Source organism: Mycteria americana, chromosome 7 (assembly GCF_035582795.1).
Source record: "Mycteria americana isolate JAX WOST 10 ecotype Jacksonville Zoo and Gardens chromosome 7, USCA_MyAme_1.0, whole genome shotgun sequence".
NCBI lineage: Eukaryota > Metazoa > Chordata > Aves > Ciconiiformes > Ciconiidae > Mycteria > Mycteria americana.
The window spans coordinates 69,603,605-69,622,722 of NC_134371.1; the positions used below are offsets into that span (position 1 = coordinate 69,603,605).

Consider the following 19,118-nt stretch of genomic DNA (forward strand, 5'->3'; position numbering starts at 1 on the left):
GCCTGTCACAGCCTCCATGAACCCTTTTCAGAAAAGGAGAGCGCAACAGGAGCCAGGGAATTACAAGCCAGTCCATTTATCTCCAGTCCCCATAAAAATGCTGTTCAAGCAATCAAAGATGTGAAAGCACCTGGAAGATAACAAGAAGATGAGCAATCGCCAACAGGTTTGTTAAGAATAGATTGTGTGGGGTCATCAGTTCCTGCAGGGAACAGCAGTGGATGCCACAACTTATCTGCAGCAAGCATTTGACCACATCTCCCATGCATGAGCAAGCTGGGCTTGGCTAAACGCTGCCTTCACGTGGGTGCACGTTGTCTGGAAGGCTGTTCTCATGGGTCTGCTCTTCAGTCTGCTCAGCTGGACATCAGTCCTGGGCCTGCCACTGGTGGGGGTTTTCATTAACACCATTATCAAAGATGAGAACCCTGAAACAACCCTGATAAATTGAAGAGTGGCTTGAAAACTGGACAACACCAAACAGGAACGAGTTTGACACTTAAGACTCATTCACTGGATGAATACGGTGAGGAGGTGAGACAGCCGTTCTGCAGAGTGACCAGGACTGCCGGGGTAAAACCCCCCGAAGTGTCCTGCTGCCACAGGGAAGTCAAATGTCCTAGCCAGATATACACACGGGCATCAAAAATAATCCTTCCACACCCTTGGCAATCCAACACCTCACCTGGCATGCTAGCTCAAGTTTTAAATACCTTATTTGAGAAAGCCCTTACCCTAGCACCAACTGATCTACAGAAAAAGAAACATTTAGTTAATCCCTTAGAAAACATGACCCAAGAATAAAGATGAGATGGATCAGGGCTGGTGAACATAAGGAGGTGAACATGAGGAGCACAAGTCCACTGCCTTCAAAGAGATTGAAAGGTGAGACTGAGCTGTTCCTCAGAGGACAGGTGAGGAATGGGGTTGTAATTCTGCAAGGAAGGTTCACGTTAGACACTGTGAAAAACGTTCCGTTAAGGGCTGTGATTGAGTGGAGTATGTTGACCTTGGAGCTGCCATCACTGGAGACACCTTACGGAGGGACTGGGCAAACATCTATTGACAACACTGATTCAGGGGCACGACTTACAAGGTTAACACAGTTTTTACAGGTTATCATATAGTCTATTCACTTCCTTTTTCAATATCTTCAAGATCTAACGGAAAATATCTGTGCAAAGGGATGCTGTTGCAAACAGCCGTGGCTCAATATCTAGAATATTTTGTAGATGGTAAATACAAACAATGTAAAGATAACTCAAAATTTGGCAGATGAGCTTCTCTTCTGTAGACTGCAGCACGTCAGAGGCAGAACTGCTGCAGGTGAGCCCAGGCTGCACTATGCACCATTTCCTTGGAAGCAACTTGTGCCAGAAAAGCTACTTGAGAGTCCTGGCTCAGAAATGAAGACCTGTCCTCCCTCCTGCGCTGCCAGGAAGACCCCAAGACAGCCAAAGCAACAGACCTGACAGGACCAGACCACACCAGTACTTCCCAGTGCCAGCTGGGCTTCCTCGGCACAGGAACTGTAATTTTCACCTCCCTGGTAAGTACTGATGAATCTGGCCTTCAATTTGCAGCATGATGGGGTTCACAAAGGCTGAAATTAAATTGTCTTTTAATTTCAACTGAATGGCTTTTTTCCTCTACAAAGCCACCGGATCTTAATTCAGTAGAGTCTGCAAGATCCAGCTTTAACATACAATTCTGTTCAACATACAATTACAGAAAACCAGACCCTTAGTGTATATTATCTGAAAAAAGGAATACTGCAATACAGAGCCCCTTTAAAAAGGCCACATTTGCTGTTTATTTAGGTAGCTGACAATTTGACATGAATTAAAATAAACGCCAGTTTCACGATGCACACATCTCGCTCTTCATCTCAGCACGGCCTCAACGCTTCTGGAGATTCTTGCGTTTAGCAACTGCCTTCAATATTTTTAAGTATTAATATATTTAATATATTTTGCACTAATAAAGCAGAGGAGAGTCAGCAGAGCTACAGTACCAGATGTACAGTTTCAGACCAGCTTTCAGATGACTTATTAAAGTCTTGCTAATCCAGACACTGGTTCGTTCAGAGTGGGGTTCAATATAATCATCTATAAATAAGTATTTGCTTTATAAAATGTAAATGGCAAATGCTAATAAGATTTACTTGTGAAATGAAATTGGATTATTTCTTACCTATTTTAACTTGATTTGGTATAGTATTCCTTCTTCATAAACCAGCAGCCTCAATTTCTCCCCCCCGCCCCAAATTCAGGCAGACAAATGCACCACAGATTCTCAGACCACCATTTTTAAAAGGGAAGTTATGGGGGACAGACATAAATTAAGTAGAACATGTAGATTATGCAATATGAAGCAGTATAAAGAAAAAACCTGTAAAGATATTAGAGTTCGAATGTATGTGCTGTAAGGCAGATAGCAAGCTGGTTGTTTATGTATGCTTGGAAGTTGCCCAGCCAAGAAACTTGAAATCCACAAAGTAATTTAAACCTGGTAATTTTCTTGTACATGCTTGGATGACTGAACAGCCACTATATGCGAGGAATATCCATATTCAAAATTATGCTTATATCCACCATAGCCACTCAGGGCTCATTGATACATTCTATTAACTGGGCACAATAAAACCATGATTTATTCTACAGTTACCAGGTCCGCAGTAAAGAACGTTCCTTTTAATAACAGGGAAACAGTATTAAGAATTGCCAGAGGCGGCGGTTAAGCGATCATATTCATGCAAACGTAGTGCTGTACCGTCATCATTCTGCGTGCTGGAGATCGTACATCAAGGCGTCGCTGCATGGGACGCGGTGGAGGGACGCAGAGGTGAAACAGGGACTACTCGCACTCCGAGATGAAGCGATGCTGCCGCAGCACACAACTGTGCGTGCCCCATCAGATCATAAGGGGGCAAGAGCAGGAGGTGAAGCACAAGCCACACACGTGACTTCCAAGGGTATTTTCTATTGTGAGCCTCTATTCTATTTCTATTGTGAGATTCTATTCTATTTCTAGGGGTGGGAAAGGCGATAGGCATTTTGGGAAGTTACAGGATCCCTGCAAGACTAACGGAGGGGAGTTTGGTGTGCTGGTCACCGCTTCAGTGACGCTGGCTGAGGAACCAGATCTCAAGCCAGTCGAATTAAACGCGTGGTGGAGGGACCTGGCAGATGGGCACAACATCCCTGTACCAGAGGTACAATCGCCGAATAACAGCAGGGCGGGCGAGGAGCAGCAGAGGCTGCGGAGCTGGTGCTGAGCCCACGTGGCAGGGCGTTTATTAAGGGCTTTTATTTTATCTATCCATCTATATATCTATATATATATAAAAGGGCATTTATTAAGGGCTGGGAATTAAAGTCTGCAAACCCAGAGAAAATAAAGGAATGGGATTTGGGGGCGGTAGTGGTGTGTGAAATGGAGGGAGAAAGCCTTGCTCTTCATTAGTTAGACAAATGAACAGATATTTTCTTAAAAGAAGAAACAGGACTGAAGAACACTCGACTAAGGAAACTTTGCCCAACCCAGGGTAACATGAGGACCTGAAGGCTTCCTCTCTTTTATATGTCTCTTGTTAAGATCTTTCCAGATTTCAAACTTTAAAATAAATTTGATAGACATTTCTTGTAAATAGTGCCTAGTAGACAAACCACAGCTCTACAGGAAAGACTTAGCTTTTACTGACAGAAAGCTGCCCTGCCAGGCGAGGTAAACAGAGAGCAAACGGGCATCATTCTGCTGTTTGACCGCTCACAGAACGGCCCTTTTCGAACGGGGCTGCCCACGCTGAGGCGCTGGGAAGCAAAGCTCCCCCCAGCAGCAGCGGCCACCGCAGCACGTCCCACCCACCACAAACAACGCGCCCACGGGCTGGTGACGGCAGGGCGAGCTCTCCCAGCGTCGGCCACCTCCGGCGCGACCCTCTCCTGAACGCCACGAGACATTTTTCTGCCTGGTCAGAACGGATGAGCATCATCATCAGGGAGCAGATGTTCGGAGTGCTTTTGCATTGTGCTTAACTGGCTAGGGGACAACGTACAAATCCAAACAGAAGTGCATTAGCAATTAGCTGACTACAACAGATTATTCACGTATGCAAACTGTTTCATGCTGTAGCCAGATCCTAGTTTTACATTGCTTCAATTTTATCCCCCCCCCCCCCCCCCCACTTTATTCTATAGTTGTAAGAAATATTAAAAAAAAATACTCTGCACACCCCCAGTGCAGACTTAGAAGTTTGCCCAAATCTGGCATAAGGCCACGTGCATCCACGCCACAGACAAGGACACTTCCAGCTTAGCCCAGGTAGCTGAACAGGGACAAAGATCAGCTCGGACACTTTATTCAAGTATTTACCGAGCTTGTTGGTTGATCTAGCAGTCCGTAACATGCTTCTCACTGCAGACAGAGGTACCCTTACTCTGCGTGCTGCAGTCAAGCCTGAGCACCTCTTGCTTGTCCTATGCACCAAGGAGGAGCATCAGCCACCCCACCCGCAGCCCAGCCTCTGCTGCCGGCCGCATGGGAGTCCTTGGTCCCGCTCCCAGCTGCCGCAGCAAGACCTCTCCTTGCCATGCAGACCTGCAGCGGTGGCTGGTGGAAGGGCCAAGGGCTGGTGCAGAAACAAGCCACCGCTGCTCAGCTTGAGCCGATCTTTCCCACCTACAAAGACATCTGACAGACTCAAAACTCACGTTAAGAAAACGGTGAGCTGAGGTGAGAAGCAGTTCCAGCTTTGACACGAACTGGGGTGCAGAGCACGCACCAACTAGCACGTCAGCTGCACGTTGCATTTAAGCTTGAGTTTTGGCTTTGGCCAGATAAGTCAATGCTTTTATCTGAACTAGGGCTCATGCAAGTCTACATCCTGGTTCAGAAGACAAGAAAGATTCCATGAGTTTACCACTTTCTCTGTGCTCTTTTTTTTTTTTATTAAAAATACCCCAGACACCAAAACAACCACTAAACAAGCCTACCAACTTTTCCCTTTCTGTGAACACTTCGAAAGCTCCTGAGACAGCTGGTTTCACCCTTATTAAAACCCCCATGATATGAAATAACACAGATGCAGTATTTGTTTTGCTAAAACTAGACCGAGCTCACCATTCTGTCTGGTCCCTATTGCAAGTCATTTATCTAACAACAGAAAACATTCGAGGACAGCTTGTGTGAAAATTGTCACCCCCAAACACCCAGGGCACATCTATGCAAGTGTCTGCACAATTTCTCCTATTGACGATCTTTCGGTAACAGCGTACTGCACAAAAAAATAATGGTCACTTGTTCCATAGGACACCACCCATCGTGTTTTTTCCTCCCACATAGCCCCTAGTTTTTAGGGCACTGCCTGCTTTCAGGAATTCAGCAAAGCTGATGTAGGTGGACATGCATCAGCGAGAGCAAAGCAGCAGCGAGAACAGCTATGGACTCTGCATGAGCCTCCTCGAGCTGCTCTGCAGTTGAAATCTGTCCTTGTGACTTGTAAAGCAAGGACTGATGGTCACAGCCCATTATACCAGAGCCTCAGTGCAGAAGCCTCAGCAGCAGAGAGAAAGCAAGATCTGCATCCAGCGTCACTAGCCCGCCCGACCAAGCGGTACAGAAGGCTGTCTGTGAGACCCAGCACACCATCGAGCTGTTCTATAGGCATTAGTGCATTGATCCACCATGTTCCAGGACATCATGAACTACAAGTGCCCTGATGTAAATGAGGAGAGTCCAGGCAGCTCCCGGACATGGGAGCACCCCCTGAGCACCCAGGTAGCACAGCTAGCCCCATCGGCGACCCGCTGCAACAGCCCCCTCCGCCTCTGCCGCGAGCAGGGGACGCGGGGCTTTGCTACCTGCAGCGTATGGGTAGGGACGAGGTCTGGGATCTCAACAAGTTGTGGTCAATGAGGATGCCACAGCAATTCTCAAACCAGAAACTGTTACAAGCTGGGTAATTGCACTTAACCTAAGAAAATTCATAGTTAGAATGAATGAGAGTAATTATTCCTGTTTTCTTTTTTTTTTTCATGTTGGAGGGAAAAAGAACACTGTTCTGAGTGTTTCACGTCCTACCAAATGCTAAACCAAATTCAGAACCAAGTCAGAAACACCTCCGCCATGTGAAAGTCCCCGAGGGTCAGACCCGACGGGCTGCAGGGACCCACCATCCACCAAGATGGACCACACAGCAGCAAAGTCCTCACAGACGACTTGCTGCCTCTACTGGGAGTACTTCAAATTTCCATGGAGATTGATCGCCATCTGATCACCCAAACAGAATTTCAAAAAGTTATTCCTCTCCTTATATGATTGCACAACTGTGGCAAATTAAATCAGAAACACCTCAGCCCAACAACCACAACAGTCCTCAGAAGTTACTCAGAGAATTACTCAAAAAATTACTCCAAAACCGAGTCTCGGTACCGCAGCCCGACGAGAGCGCCTGCTACGAAGCCTGTGACAGCACGCCAGCACTGCTGTCCCCCGGCAGACAACAGGAAGAGTTGAACCTTAATCTTGTTTTCCCTTCCTTTGGTGAGGCTAACTGGTACATCAAACAGCACAGGTCATTTTGCTACTGTAATACAAACACCAAAAGACACCACAGTTTCACCACAAGCAGCAGTTCTCTGCATTAGACTTTTGATCTCAGCCGCATCCCTCTTCTCCATTGGATTTAGTGATTAAAAAACAACGCGACTTACAGTTTACTGTGACTTTTACTTTTTTCACGTCTGGGACCGAGACATCATTTTCTGCACTGCATTCATATTCCCCAGCCTGGTCTCTTGTAATTCCATAGATGTCCAGGTACTGTCCGCTCTCAAATGGTTTTGCTGAAATGAAATAATCAGAGAAAGAAATTACTGGAAGCTGAGCACAAAACACCTGAAGCTTCACCAACCTCTGAACAGCAGTTGAAGGGGTTTGCTGGGTGCTGCGGATTACGCGTGTCCAAGGGGAGCTGGGCAGCCACGGCAGCTTTCACGCAGAAACCCCAGCTCCAAGCCAGGCTGCAAAGCCCCCCGAGCCCATGGGCTTGGTCAAGGGTCCTCTCCTGACCATGCCCCACAGATCCAGCTCAGCAGCCTCCAGAGCCATGACAGCAATTTGCTAATACAGCTCTGTACCTGAGGGGCTTCACAGAACCTAAGAGTCCTCGCTCAAAACCTTGCCTTAAGAGTTCCAGCTTCCATTAGGGCTTATGGTTTGCACCTGGGTGGGCATCTGCCCCCCTACAGCGAGCAGAAGCAAAGCCAGCGATCAGGGTGAGCTAAAGGGACAAACAACCCAGCCCTGGAGCAGCTGGTCCACCCCTGCTGCCGGTGGCCCCGGCATCAGCTGCTCATCACAGGTGCCCTCACTTTTGAACAACCCTTTGATCTTGTCCTATACATCAACCAGCTGGATATATGCAAGGACCACAAACTGCACCGGCCGGGGGGCTCGGGCCCCCTGCACCCCCAGGGTTCTCAGAGCCAGACGTGTCCTGGAGGGAACCAGGGGCTGATCACCTCTCGCGGGTGCCCGTGGGTGCAAAACGGGGGGGTCATTCCCACGCCCTGCCTCCGGGGATGGAAGCCCTTTCAGGCTTGCTCCCCACACCACTCCGTGCTTACACGCGGTGCCCTAATAAACATTGCGTCATATTAATTAAAAATTAAATAATAGCTCTCCTCCCCTGAAGGACCCAAACCCATAAATAAGATCCTCGGTGTTTTTGCCTTGTTACACACAAACGAGGCCAATCTGTGTGAGCGCTACTGAAAATAGGTAGAGGTCTACCCAATGTAAAACAATATGAAGGCCACGCTGAAATATGTAACTCCTTGGTATGTTATATCTGAAACCCTTAATTATTTTAGAGAGCAAGAACAGTTATATGATTGAAAAGCTAATTTATGTCCACTTGGCATAGAGGCATAGCACGCACAGACGTTTTTGTAGTGTTCTAAATCCCAGTATCTCCCAGCTTTTCCCGACCGTGGTTCCTGCCTTGCAGTGAGCTCTCCGATATCCTTCGGACGAGAACTGCTACCTGGTTCAAAGCGCATCCTTCTCTGTCCTTTGAGCAGCGCTGTAGGTGGGGAGCAAATCAATCGTTTCATATTCCTCACAAGGCATTCACCACGTAACAGACCAAAAAATGTTAAATATAATTTTTATCTCAAAACAATATATCATAGCAGTCATGACTACAGATGCTGGAAATTATCGGCCTAAAGGTTAAAAAGACTCGTTGAAAGTGTTTTCCCAGACAGACAAGCTTTTAATTGACTGTTAATAACTTTGCAACTTCTGGAGCAATGGCAAAAATCTGAACTGGGTAGTGAGAACTAAGCAGAAGTATTATGTTCATGTCCATCACAGCAGTGAATTTCATTTGCTTATCTGTTCACGGATTAATGTTTGAAAGTGTGCAAGGTTCACAACATCAATTATAACGGTGCATCGCTTAGCAAGATGGCACTCATTAATAAGCACCATATACCATGCCTGTCACGGGAAAGAGCCCAAGTAAGCACTGGTTATGTAAAGTAGAAAGATAAGACTGAAATTGGAAAATTATTGTGAATTGAACTGAACATTCATAAAATGCAATGAAATAATTTATGGGATATGGGAAATTACATGACAATTAATTATTTTCTCTTCCATGTTGGTTGTAGGAACAAATTACGAAAAAACCCTTCCACCAACAAACCCGCTGTTACTGTTCACATCGTGGCCGTCGTCCTGCTCCGCTTTGGCCAGCTTGAATCAATTCCTAGGACAATTTTATTTACTATTGCTTTGAACAGCAGTGAAGGCTGCAAAGCCCCTGCCTGCACGCGCGTGTCTGCCTGGACAGAGGAGAGCCCTTCCCACAAGACTTCTGCTCTGTTTCTAATACCAAGGAAGTTATATAAAACGCAGAATTCTCCTGTGTGTCAGGTTAAAAATTACTATTAAATTATGAGATTGTAATGCTCTCCAGTGTCGGTACTTCCCTGGATATATTGGTGTGCACCAAAATATTGTACACGGAATCCTGGGAATAATTTATGATGTATCCTATCCCAATTCCCAACATCAGTTCGGAAAAAAGAAAAAAAATATATCTCCAAGTACCTGGAATTTCATAAAAATAGTTATCTGTGTTTTGGAGTCAAGCTAAACCCAAACATTCCCCGCTTTCAATTTTGGTTTTAATGTAAACACAGCACAGCAGGCGATAACCTAGTTTCTGGCCTCCCAGCTTGTGCTTTGTGAACAATTCCTGGCCGGTAGCTGTGCTTCTGGCACGCGCCTCGCCCCCTGAACGGGACAAGGTCCAGCCTCAGCCGGGTCCGTACAGCCGCCACTCCGCGCTGACAGAAGTGACGGGTTTACCTATTCGGCACAATTCTGCTACGGCCTAAGCAGCATCAGTTCGCAGGCCTGGCAAGCAGCCATCCGTCCGGCTGACGAACATCGCCATTTTTCGATATGGGGAGATATCGAAAGGGAAAGCGAACGCGTATTCAGCTCAAATGCAGCAACGCTGCTGGGTGGAAACTTAGTGGGAGTTCCTGCAATAATTCCTATTGGAATGATTTGCAAAAATGCCCATGAGCACTTTTCATAACCCTTGTATTTATAGGGATCTTATGCTGAGCTATTAACCTAATTTATGCTGCAAACTATGCATGCATTTTTATAGTGCTGTAAACCCCGCGTATTTGATGCAACTCACATACACAGTTGAAAATATTAAAATGAAGTCATTTTTAAACCCTCACGTCTCCAGAAATTTTGCATCCAGATCACATAAGAAAGCTTTTAGTAAATATTAGAGATAAATATTTTTCTTAGGGAATACATAGATACGGCGTTTCATCTTTCCTATTCGTCTGCACAGTATTCCATCTTCTTTAGCTTGCTTTTAGTTCTAGAGATTTCCCATGGCTGTGTGGGAGAGCTTAAATCGTGTTATGTGAAAGATATATGCATAAGTATATGTAAGCGTATTTATGTTACATTGCATGCACATCCACCTCAAAAAAGAATATTCAGAAGCAGGAGGGAGAAAAAATTGTGTATGAAGACATTGGTGAATGAAGACGAGTTTCAGCGGACAACTCTGTTTTCTCACTGTTTTTTTCTGTGATGTCTTACAGCCTGGGGCAACCACACCTCGCTCGGTCCTTCTGCAGACGATGCGCATTTTAGGGACCTGGCCTGGTTTAAACCCAGTCAGCAGCTCAGCACCGCACAGCCGCTCGCTCACCCTCCGGCCCCCCGCCCGCTGGGATGGGGGAGAGAATCGGGAAAAAAGTAAAACCCGTGGGTTGAGATAAAGACAGTTTAATAGGACAGCAGAGGAAGAGAATAATAATAATAATAATAATAATAATAATAATAATAATAATAATAATAATAATAATAGGAGGATGATGATCATGATGATGATCATGATGATAAAAGAATGTACAAAACAGGCGATGCACAATGCAACTGCTCACTGCCCACTGACCAATGCCCATCCCATCCCCGAGCAGCGATCGCCGCCCCCCAGCCAGCTCCCCCCAGTTTCTATACTGGGCATGACGCCGTATGGTCTGGAACAGCCCTTTGGGCAGCGGGGGGCAGCTGTCCCCGCTGTGCCCCCTCCCAGCTCCTTGGGCACCTCCAGCCTCCTCGCTGGCAGGGCAGTAGGAGAAGCTGAAAAGCCCCTGACCAGTGTAAGCACTGCTCAGCAACAACTAAACCATCAGCGTGTTATCAGCATTCTTCTCATCCTAAATCCAAAACACAGCACCGCACCAGCTACTAGGAAGAAAATTAACTCTGTCCCAGCCGAAGCCAGGACAGGACCCTATGAAGGTGTCAGGAACATGCCTGGCTGGCTTTCCTGGCCATAGAGCCAAAAGATTTATCAGATTTGGATTCTGAGAAAAAGAAATCTGGAAGGTTCATTAGCAGCAGTCCATCAGCCTGAGGTTGTGTCAGCCAAGATCTTTGATCAAAGATGGGAAAAAACTGTTGAAGTAAAAAACCATAAATGTGAGAGTGCCTCATGTCCGAGGCAGTTCCTGATGGGTTTTTCAGAAGATGTCTTAACGAGACTTACTGATACACATCATGACATGTAAGTAATCCGCTCTGGATATCTTAGGTTACAGGATCAGGTTCTCTAGCCAGGAAGGGAAACGCCTGTGAAACTAAGCTTGAACACCTATTTTCTGCTGCTGCCATGTGATATGATGCCTAATAAATCATCACACTTGTTATTCCTCAGGAGAGTACAAAATTAAAACTGTGTTTTCTTACCACGCATATGGTATCTGGCATCAGGTGTAGCATACGTACACATTGCCATATGGACCAGTTCTCAAAAGCTTGGACAGATGGATTTTGCAAGGGCAGCATTTTCCTCCCCTGGTGTTAAACGTAAGTCAGTAGGATGAAAAATCTGGTGCAAGTCCAGGGTAGCTCTGAAAAACTCTGAGGACTTCAGCTGGGCCAAGGGGGTTTTTTTTTTTTCTTCCTTATTCACCAGGATATTAAATAACTACAACATAGCCCCCGTTTATGAACTGTCAAACCTGGTCAGTGCTCAGGACTGGCTTTTATGACCCAACCTTTGAGACACCTCATCCTCCAGCGGGGAGTGAAGACCCTCATAGGACTGGGAGAGTGGGGAGCACGAGGCTGCGCTGGTGCCAGCCCTGGTTTATCAGGGACTCGGACACTTCAGAGGTGCGCATGAGGCTGCTCGGAGCCTGGTGATCTGTCTCCAGCAGAGCGGGGCAGCGAAGATGCCAGCGTGGGCTCATCCTCACGTGTACTGCCTCAACGATGGGGACTGGGCTCAGTATGAGAGAACGGAAGGTGGTTTCCAGTGACGATGCCATCATGCTGCCATCTGATGCCACCAGATGCTTTAAGTAGCCACTAATCTGTAAGGTCCTTCTTGATCTCAGAGGCTGGGAGGAGATACAGGATCAAGGGCACAAGGAGGCACCTGGACATGAGTTGCCACGGGATGCTGAGAACAATATAAAGTCTAAACAATTGGATTCACCCAGAGGAATGGTCTGAAGCCATTTCTGCTACTCCTTATGGGTTCTGGATCTAAAGTTACACCAAATGCTGTAATTGGATAGCGTATAGTCCTCTCCAAGGAACTGCAGGTAATCTGAACAGCTCGCTGCCTGGTAGGAGAATGGCCCTATCACATTAGGGACCATTTAAACATTGATCGCTTAAGGCCATTTAGCTTTAGAGAAGCCGTGCTCCATGTTTGAAAAGAAAAATCAGATAAAATGTAAAGAAAAAAATATCAAAAACTGACAGATAAATTGAGGGCTGGACGAGATCTCCCAGCTGACGACATGAAACAAGAAAAGCAAGTAGAGCAATTTTGTAAGAAAGACATGCTGATAAAAGAAGAGAGATGTGAACACAGATTGACAAAAGTTAAAAGTTTCAGAGGTGGAGACATTAAACAAGGTTACATCTGTATGTGAAACATATAGGTACGGAGAGAAGCATTTGGAGAGCTGGCTGTGTGCATGCTCATAGTGTGGGCAATGTAAATCTCAGCCAGTTATCAAGTGACGTCGTGTGCAGAGGGTAGAGGTTGGTCCTACAAGCAAAGACGTCGCAGCTAATTTTCCTCATTCTCTAAAGTTACATCAGTTTCCGTCCCTGCGCAGAACCGCTGCCGTGCTGCGCTCTGTGTCTGAGATTCATGGAGTTGTGATGTTTTGGAGCAAGTTTGAATTTCCTCTTTGCAGACTTCAAGCCAGGGAACACATGATCAGCTCATACTCCAGAATACGGACTGACTTTTCTGCATTAGCAGATGAGTATTAATATAAAGGAGAGCCAGCTCCATTTTAATGCTTGAGGAGAAGATATGGTCAACCAGATGTTACTTTGGAAGAGAAAAAACCAGAATCACAGAATCACAGAATCGTATAGGTTGGAAAAGACCTTCAAGATCATTGAGTCCAACCGTTAACCCAGCACTGCCAAGCCCACCACTACACCATGTCCCTAAGCACCACATCTACACGGCTTTTCAATACCTCCAGGGATGGGGACTCAACCCCTTCCCTGGGCAGCCTGTTCCAGTGCTTCACAACCCTTTCAGTGAAGTAAAATTTCCTAATATCCAGTCTAAACCTCCCCTGGCACAACTTGAGGCCATTTCCTCTCGTCCTATCACTTGTTACCTGGGAGAAGAGACCGACCCCACCTTGCTACAGCCTCCTTTCAGGCAGCTGTAGAGAGCGATGAGGTCTCCCCTCAGCCTCCTTTTCTCCAGGCTGAACAACCCCAGGTCCCTCAGCCGCTCCCCATCAGCCTTGTGCTCCAGACCCTTCCCCAGCTCCGTTGCCCTTCTCTGCACACGCTCCAGCCCCTCAGTGTCTCTCTGGGAGTGAGGGGCCCAACACTGAACACTTGAGATAGGTAGTAGATTTGTCTACGTGTTATGTCTTCTGGATATTTAGTTTCATGAATATCAGCCTGCACTCTGATTTTTGTGGATCTGTTCAAAGCTCTGTGCTGCTCGCAGAAGGCAGAGGTATAAGTGCAGTCTGCTGCAAATGCCAGTATTTTTCCCTGGAAGACCCCAACCCATAGCAGGCAGATCATCTCTCTGTATCGCGACATGCAAAGCACCCTTTGGCAGGAGAGGGGATGCAAGAGATCCTCTTACACAGAGGCTGCTGGGTCTTCTGCAGCACATAGCTGAACGTGAGCATCTTCAGTGTGAAACCAGCCTAAAAACCCTTTCTCTGCACAACAAAAAATTAAAACCATGTCGGGAAGAACAGGGCAATGATCTTTAATAAGAAAGCTACATGATTAAATCTCACTCGGGCTTATTTATAATTCATAGCACTTAATGTGGGGATTTGCCTCTTGGGAAGGGGATAATTATTCCCAATAAAGCCCCACACCTGCGGCGGCTTTGGGAAGAGACTTGGTCCGTCCATCGGGCAGCCGGAGGGTGCGGGAGCCCGGGGCTGGGGAGCAGGAGGGACGGGGGGCAGGAGGAGCCCGGGCGGTGCCCCCCAGGCCTTCACCCTGGGGTAGAGGACTGCGGTCACAGCTTTGCTCATGTCTCATGGCTTTATAACGTTCCTATTGCTATATCAAAATGACGCACTGCAAAGGATAGCCTAGCATTTATCTACTGATTATCTGTTTGGCGCAAATACATTTGTTGCTCCCTTCCCTTTTACGTGACTTTTCCGTCTGCAGTTTGTTGAAACTGGAGGCATTACTAGAGTTAAATGAATCATTCATGACTATTTTTTCCGTATTTCTTCGTACCCCTCAGAAGCTACACCAATTCTTTTGTAAAATGTGCATTTTAAAAATAATTCTTAATAAGTTTAAAATATGATTTGGCCATAAAAATGCCCAGGAGAAATGATTCTGGGAAATAAAACGGGAGATACTGCAGGTGCGGTCGGGATGAATGTGGCATCTGCTGTTCGTTCGCTGCCACCTCCCCGGAGCGTCTGTCTTCACCCGCCTGCCTGCCGCCCTCCCCGAGGGGACGGCCCCGGAGGCTGGAACACCCTCGTCACAAAGCGCTCCAGCCGCCGCCTCGCTACCAACACCCACCACTGACGTGCGGCAAGGCAGAAATAACAGTAACAAAGATCATAACAATAAAAAATTTTAACAGAGTATTTGAAAAGTGAAATAGAAAACAAGAGCGTCTCATTGGATTTTCGAGGTCGTCTGTTACTTTTCTCTAAAAAGTTGTGCCAGCCCCAAAACTGGCACGCTCTGCTCAGCAGACCAGTATCTCCCAAAATAGCCTTGGGGGACGCTCTGTCAAAGGAAGGGGAAAGAGGGTGAAATCCACAGTTGCTTGGCTTGCTTTTGAACATTAAAGATTTTGTTTCACTGAAATATCTTCTATGATTCATAAATTGCTCACTCAAAAGTACAGTATTTCTCAAATAAAAATGAACTAATATCTGAGGGAATAAACTAAGCATGTATTAAAATTCTAATTTTCATAGCATTTTATGAGTTATTAATGAGTTCATCTACTTTTATTGAAAAGCGAGAAATACTTTCCATTTGTTATAAAATCATCAAAAAATTAATACTTATTTCTGTGCAATGCTTTTGTGCGGTTTTAGTTTAAACCTCCGTATTTCGCTAAGATTGCAATCTTACTCTCGTTTCTCAGTTCCTTCACAAAGACCCAATTATTTGACCATCTTAGTTTGGTTATTCTTCTCCTGATGACTGTATTTTAACAAGAATTTTTTTTCAGGCTATTTAAAGATTTTAAGAAGACATGAGGATTTCTAGGAATACCTTTAATTGTTCCTGAAGGAATGCTCAAACTTCTGGAACGGTCCTGATAAAAATGACATTTTTCTGAGAAGTCTTCCTCAGAAACCCCCTGACCACAGACCGTGTAATGTCACTTGACCCCAGAGCAATGGACCCTGGTGCTGAATGTCACTTAATTGGATCCTAATACTCCATGTATCTCCCAAGAATGGTGCTTACAAGTATCGTTAAAAAAAAAAAAAAAAGGCCAAAAGTCCCATAACCTGAAACCAAAAGACACCGTCTTTTGTATGGGAGAGGTGTGATTTTGGAGGTTCCTTATTTTTAATTTATCCAAAGGCCAAGGAAAGAATCACAACAAGCAGCTGATATTGCGTGCTAGTGTTTGCAGTGCTGTCTTTAAACTGTTAATTAATCCCCTCATTTACTCCGCATAGAGCTCCAGACCATTTCCCCTTGAGTTCTTGGGAAGCTGCCAGCTGTGTGTTTGATATCAGGGAACAGGATTTAATGACATGCGATGCCTTTACCGACTGAAAAACTTCCTTTCAGGATCACGAGCCAGGCCATTAAATTTGTATAAAATATTAATCACAAAACTTCAAGTCCCCAAACGGTTGTAGCGTGGACCAATCCGTCTACGCAATCACCACGTGCCCATGGGCGTGATGTTTAGCTGTCCCGTGCACAATATTTTTCTCACGCGAGGGCTGATGAAGGACCCCGAGTCCCCCACCCGGCCGGCCCATGTCCCGGGGCCACGCGTTTTGGGTGTTTTCCGGGGAGTTTTTGCGCAGCCATGCACAGGACCAGCTCCTTGCGGCAGGTTTGCAGCGGAGGAAGCGCTCGGGTAGGAAGCAGCGGTACAAGCTGTTGCGTTTAGGGCGTTCAGCCACCCAAGTAGCTTTATACGCCAAGAGGCGTGCACCGCAGTAGCTCGTCCTCTGCTGGAGGAATAGCGTTGATTTCTGCAACCGAACGAACTGCTCCGGCGCCCAGCCCCAGCTGGCGTCAGCAGCGGCCCCAAGCGCTGGTGCCGTGCCTTCGGCGCTAACGGGGAAACCCATCAGGCCACCGGACTGGAAGATTTCCTGACTCCTGGGGGCCCTGGCCAGAGCCGCTGGTCTGGAGAAGCAGGCATCCCTGTTCCGTAAAAAATGCCAAGCCACGGGCTTGTGTAAAGTACCGAACCATGGAGCTATAAGCCCAGAGCTGAGCGCCGAGCAGCTTCCTCAAACGGCACAGAACGAGAGGGGGTGCAGAAAAAGAAGGGGTGTTCTCCATAAACCCAGTTTAGGAGCAGGAGACGAAAGCTTTGTAAAACCCAAAGGCATCTGAGCCTTAAATTCATGTTACCTTTGTCAGCGTAATATGCTGGCATCAAAGGCGTTACTTCTGAAATCGGCTGGTGCCAACATCTACAACACGCGGCCAAGAGGCAATTTGCAGGATTCTCTGGTGGCTCTGGACAGCTGAGAGCACAGCCCTGTCCTTCCCTCCTCCCGAAGCCGGGTAGACATCGTCGGCAGATGCCAGGGACCAAGCGGAGCGGAAGAGGAGCAGACAGCTATGGGCAGCAGTCCCCTGCTTCTCGCCTCTCCTCGCCTCCCCCGCACAAGTGAAACCTCCCTGATCGCGGTCAGTCTTAGCCCGTCACTGCTGATCGTCCCTGCCCTGCTCTGTCTCTGAAGGTTTCCTGGCTTGTCTCCAAACGCTTCCAGCTCGCTTGCAAGGAACAGATGTTTCAGCTCAGTCCGGTAATGCTTCACCTGACCGAGGAGCACGGCGCTGGTGCCCGTAATGAAGCTGTTGCCTGCAAGATGAGTAATGATGGCATAAGGGAGGCATATCACTGTCATTGCTGATCAGGTTAAATCACTGAATTATTTTACATTCTGCTTCCTAGACACCTAAAGGGAACTAGCTTCGCTTTTGGTCTAATGCAGCAATAAATCTACCTCACTTTAGGAAAGGTGGCTGCACGCCATTGCCATTTGGGATGCCACATCTCGAGCAGGGCAGGAGCTCGCTCCCGCCTGCAGCCCGTCAGTACATCAGTGGGTCCGGCCTCAAAGGTTCATCTCCTGCGGGACATCACCTCGATGAAGTGACAGCTCCACGATGAGAAATCCCTTCATTACTTGTAGGGCTCTTAGCAAGCTGCCGGGGAAGTGCGACGGGATGCCCTGGAGAGGGAGACACTGGGACGGCGACTCCAGGCATTGCAAACCCAAACCCACCAACCAGGAAACAATAATGGCCGATTTTAAGCTATCCGGGACAAAGCAGCCCGAGTGACAGAGGTCTTTTCAGCTGGCAGTATTGCCAGGCTGTTGGAGGTGCCCGCTAATTGGCCTTTGAATTACGAAGTTGGGAAAATGTGGTTCGATAGCGAGATCCTTCACACAACTCGAGTAGTGCTGGGAGTAGCTTCACGGTGCAAAGGCAGCAGCTAAGCGGGCGGTGGGTGAGAGCCGCTTCTCATAGGCCAAAAATTATACCACGCACAATTGCAAATCTATTAGAGGGAGACAGCGGTGTGAAATAACCCTCACTGGCAATGATGCCTCTTCAGTTTTTAGAATTTAGCAGGACAAAAGACACAAGGCAGAAGCTCTTGTTTCTAAAACCTCCAGTTCTAAAACTACTTTGAAGCAAGAGAGGGAGCATTTTAAAAGACAAGCTCACACTTCGTACACACACAAAGCCCTGGAAATCTGATAATAATTCCTGTCAGTTAAGTATTTTCAGCCTGAAAATCCAGGTTCAGAGTATTTGCACTTCAACAAAATACTTCCGTCACGTGTGGATAACATGTGAAAAACAGTGGTTCTCTAGCAGAAGTGCAAGGGGAACTAAGTATTTGACATTAGCTTGCTCATAGCAAGCTTTGTTTGTTTCTTAGGATTTAGAAGTTTTTAAAAAGCCTCTTTGCTCCTCCCTCCCCAGCATCGGCTTCCTGTAGCGGGCTGCTGCAGGAGGGGTCTCGCAGGGATCACGCTCTGCCTGTTCAGGGACTAGCATCGCCTTTTGTCCTGTCATTGAATGGAATCGGCTCTTAGACTCGTCCTTCCCAGACAGCCCTACCGTTGGAGTGCTTTGAAGATGTATTACACTAATATATCGTCAGAACGGCGTTGCTATGATGATACATTAATGCAATACATCTTCACAGCTTTAGGGCTGTCCAGAAACAATAGGAAGGGCACTCGGTTCGGTTCAGTCATATCACACTCATGCACGCACGCCCAGGCGGCAAATGAAATGTGCTAGAGAAGGAAAGGAGTCATCACGTGAATATGTTCAAACCTAAATTCAGGCTCATTTCTGGGTAAGTGTAGCTTTCCTCAGTGTTAGGGAAAAATCTGTGATTTTGCATGTGCTAAACAGTTCTTGCAGGGGTTTGGGGGGGTTTGTCGGGTTATTTTGGAAACACTTCAGTGTTGCCATTCTCTGGAAACAGGACTGAATGAACAACAAGAGTGTCCTGGTGCTAGGGATTTGCCTTTCACTCGACATGGGAAAATCTGTCTTCATTCAGCTAAATTCACAGGTTCTGAAAATCTGCTCTCCCAAACGCACGCACGTACATACATCCAGTTTATCCTCATGTTTTAGGAAAATAACTAGAAACTAGGCTGGAAGCAATGGGGATAAAACTGTGAGAAAAGGGCAAGAGAGCAGGGAAGAACTGGAAAATATGAAACTAGAAGTCACCAGGGATGATGCTGAGGATCCAGGCTGAGCGTTACAAAGGCAGAGGGGGACTGTTCAGTATGAACAAGCCAGAGAAGCTGGGACAGTATGGTCAG

The 19,118-nt window shown here is 46.7% G+C and overlaps 1 protein-coding gene across 2 annotated transcripts in view; it reads right to left on the reverse strand.

Annotated features, from left to right (window-relative positions):
* NEGR1 (neuronal growth regulator 1) overlaps positions 1–19,118 on the reverse strand; it is a 304,619-nt gene that overhangs the window by 84,875 nt on the left and 200,626 nt on the right. For both annotated transcript variants that reach the window (XM_075506660.1, XM_075506659.1), the window contains exon 4: positions 6,714–6,845. In XM_075506660.1, coding sequence (XP_075362775.1) covers positions 6,714–6,845 — 132 coding nt within the window. The remainder of the gene's footprint in view (positions 1–6,713; positions 6,846–19,118) is intronic.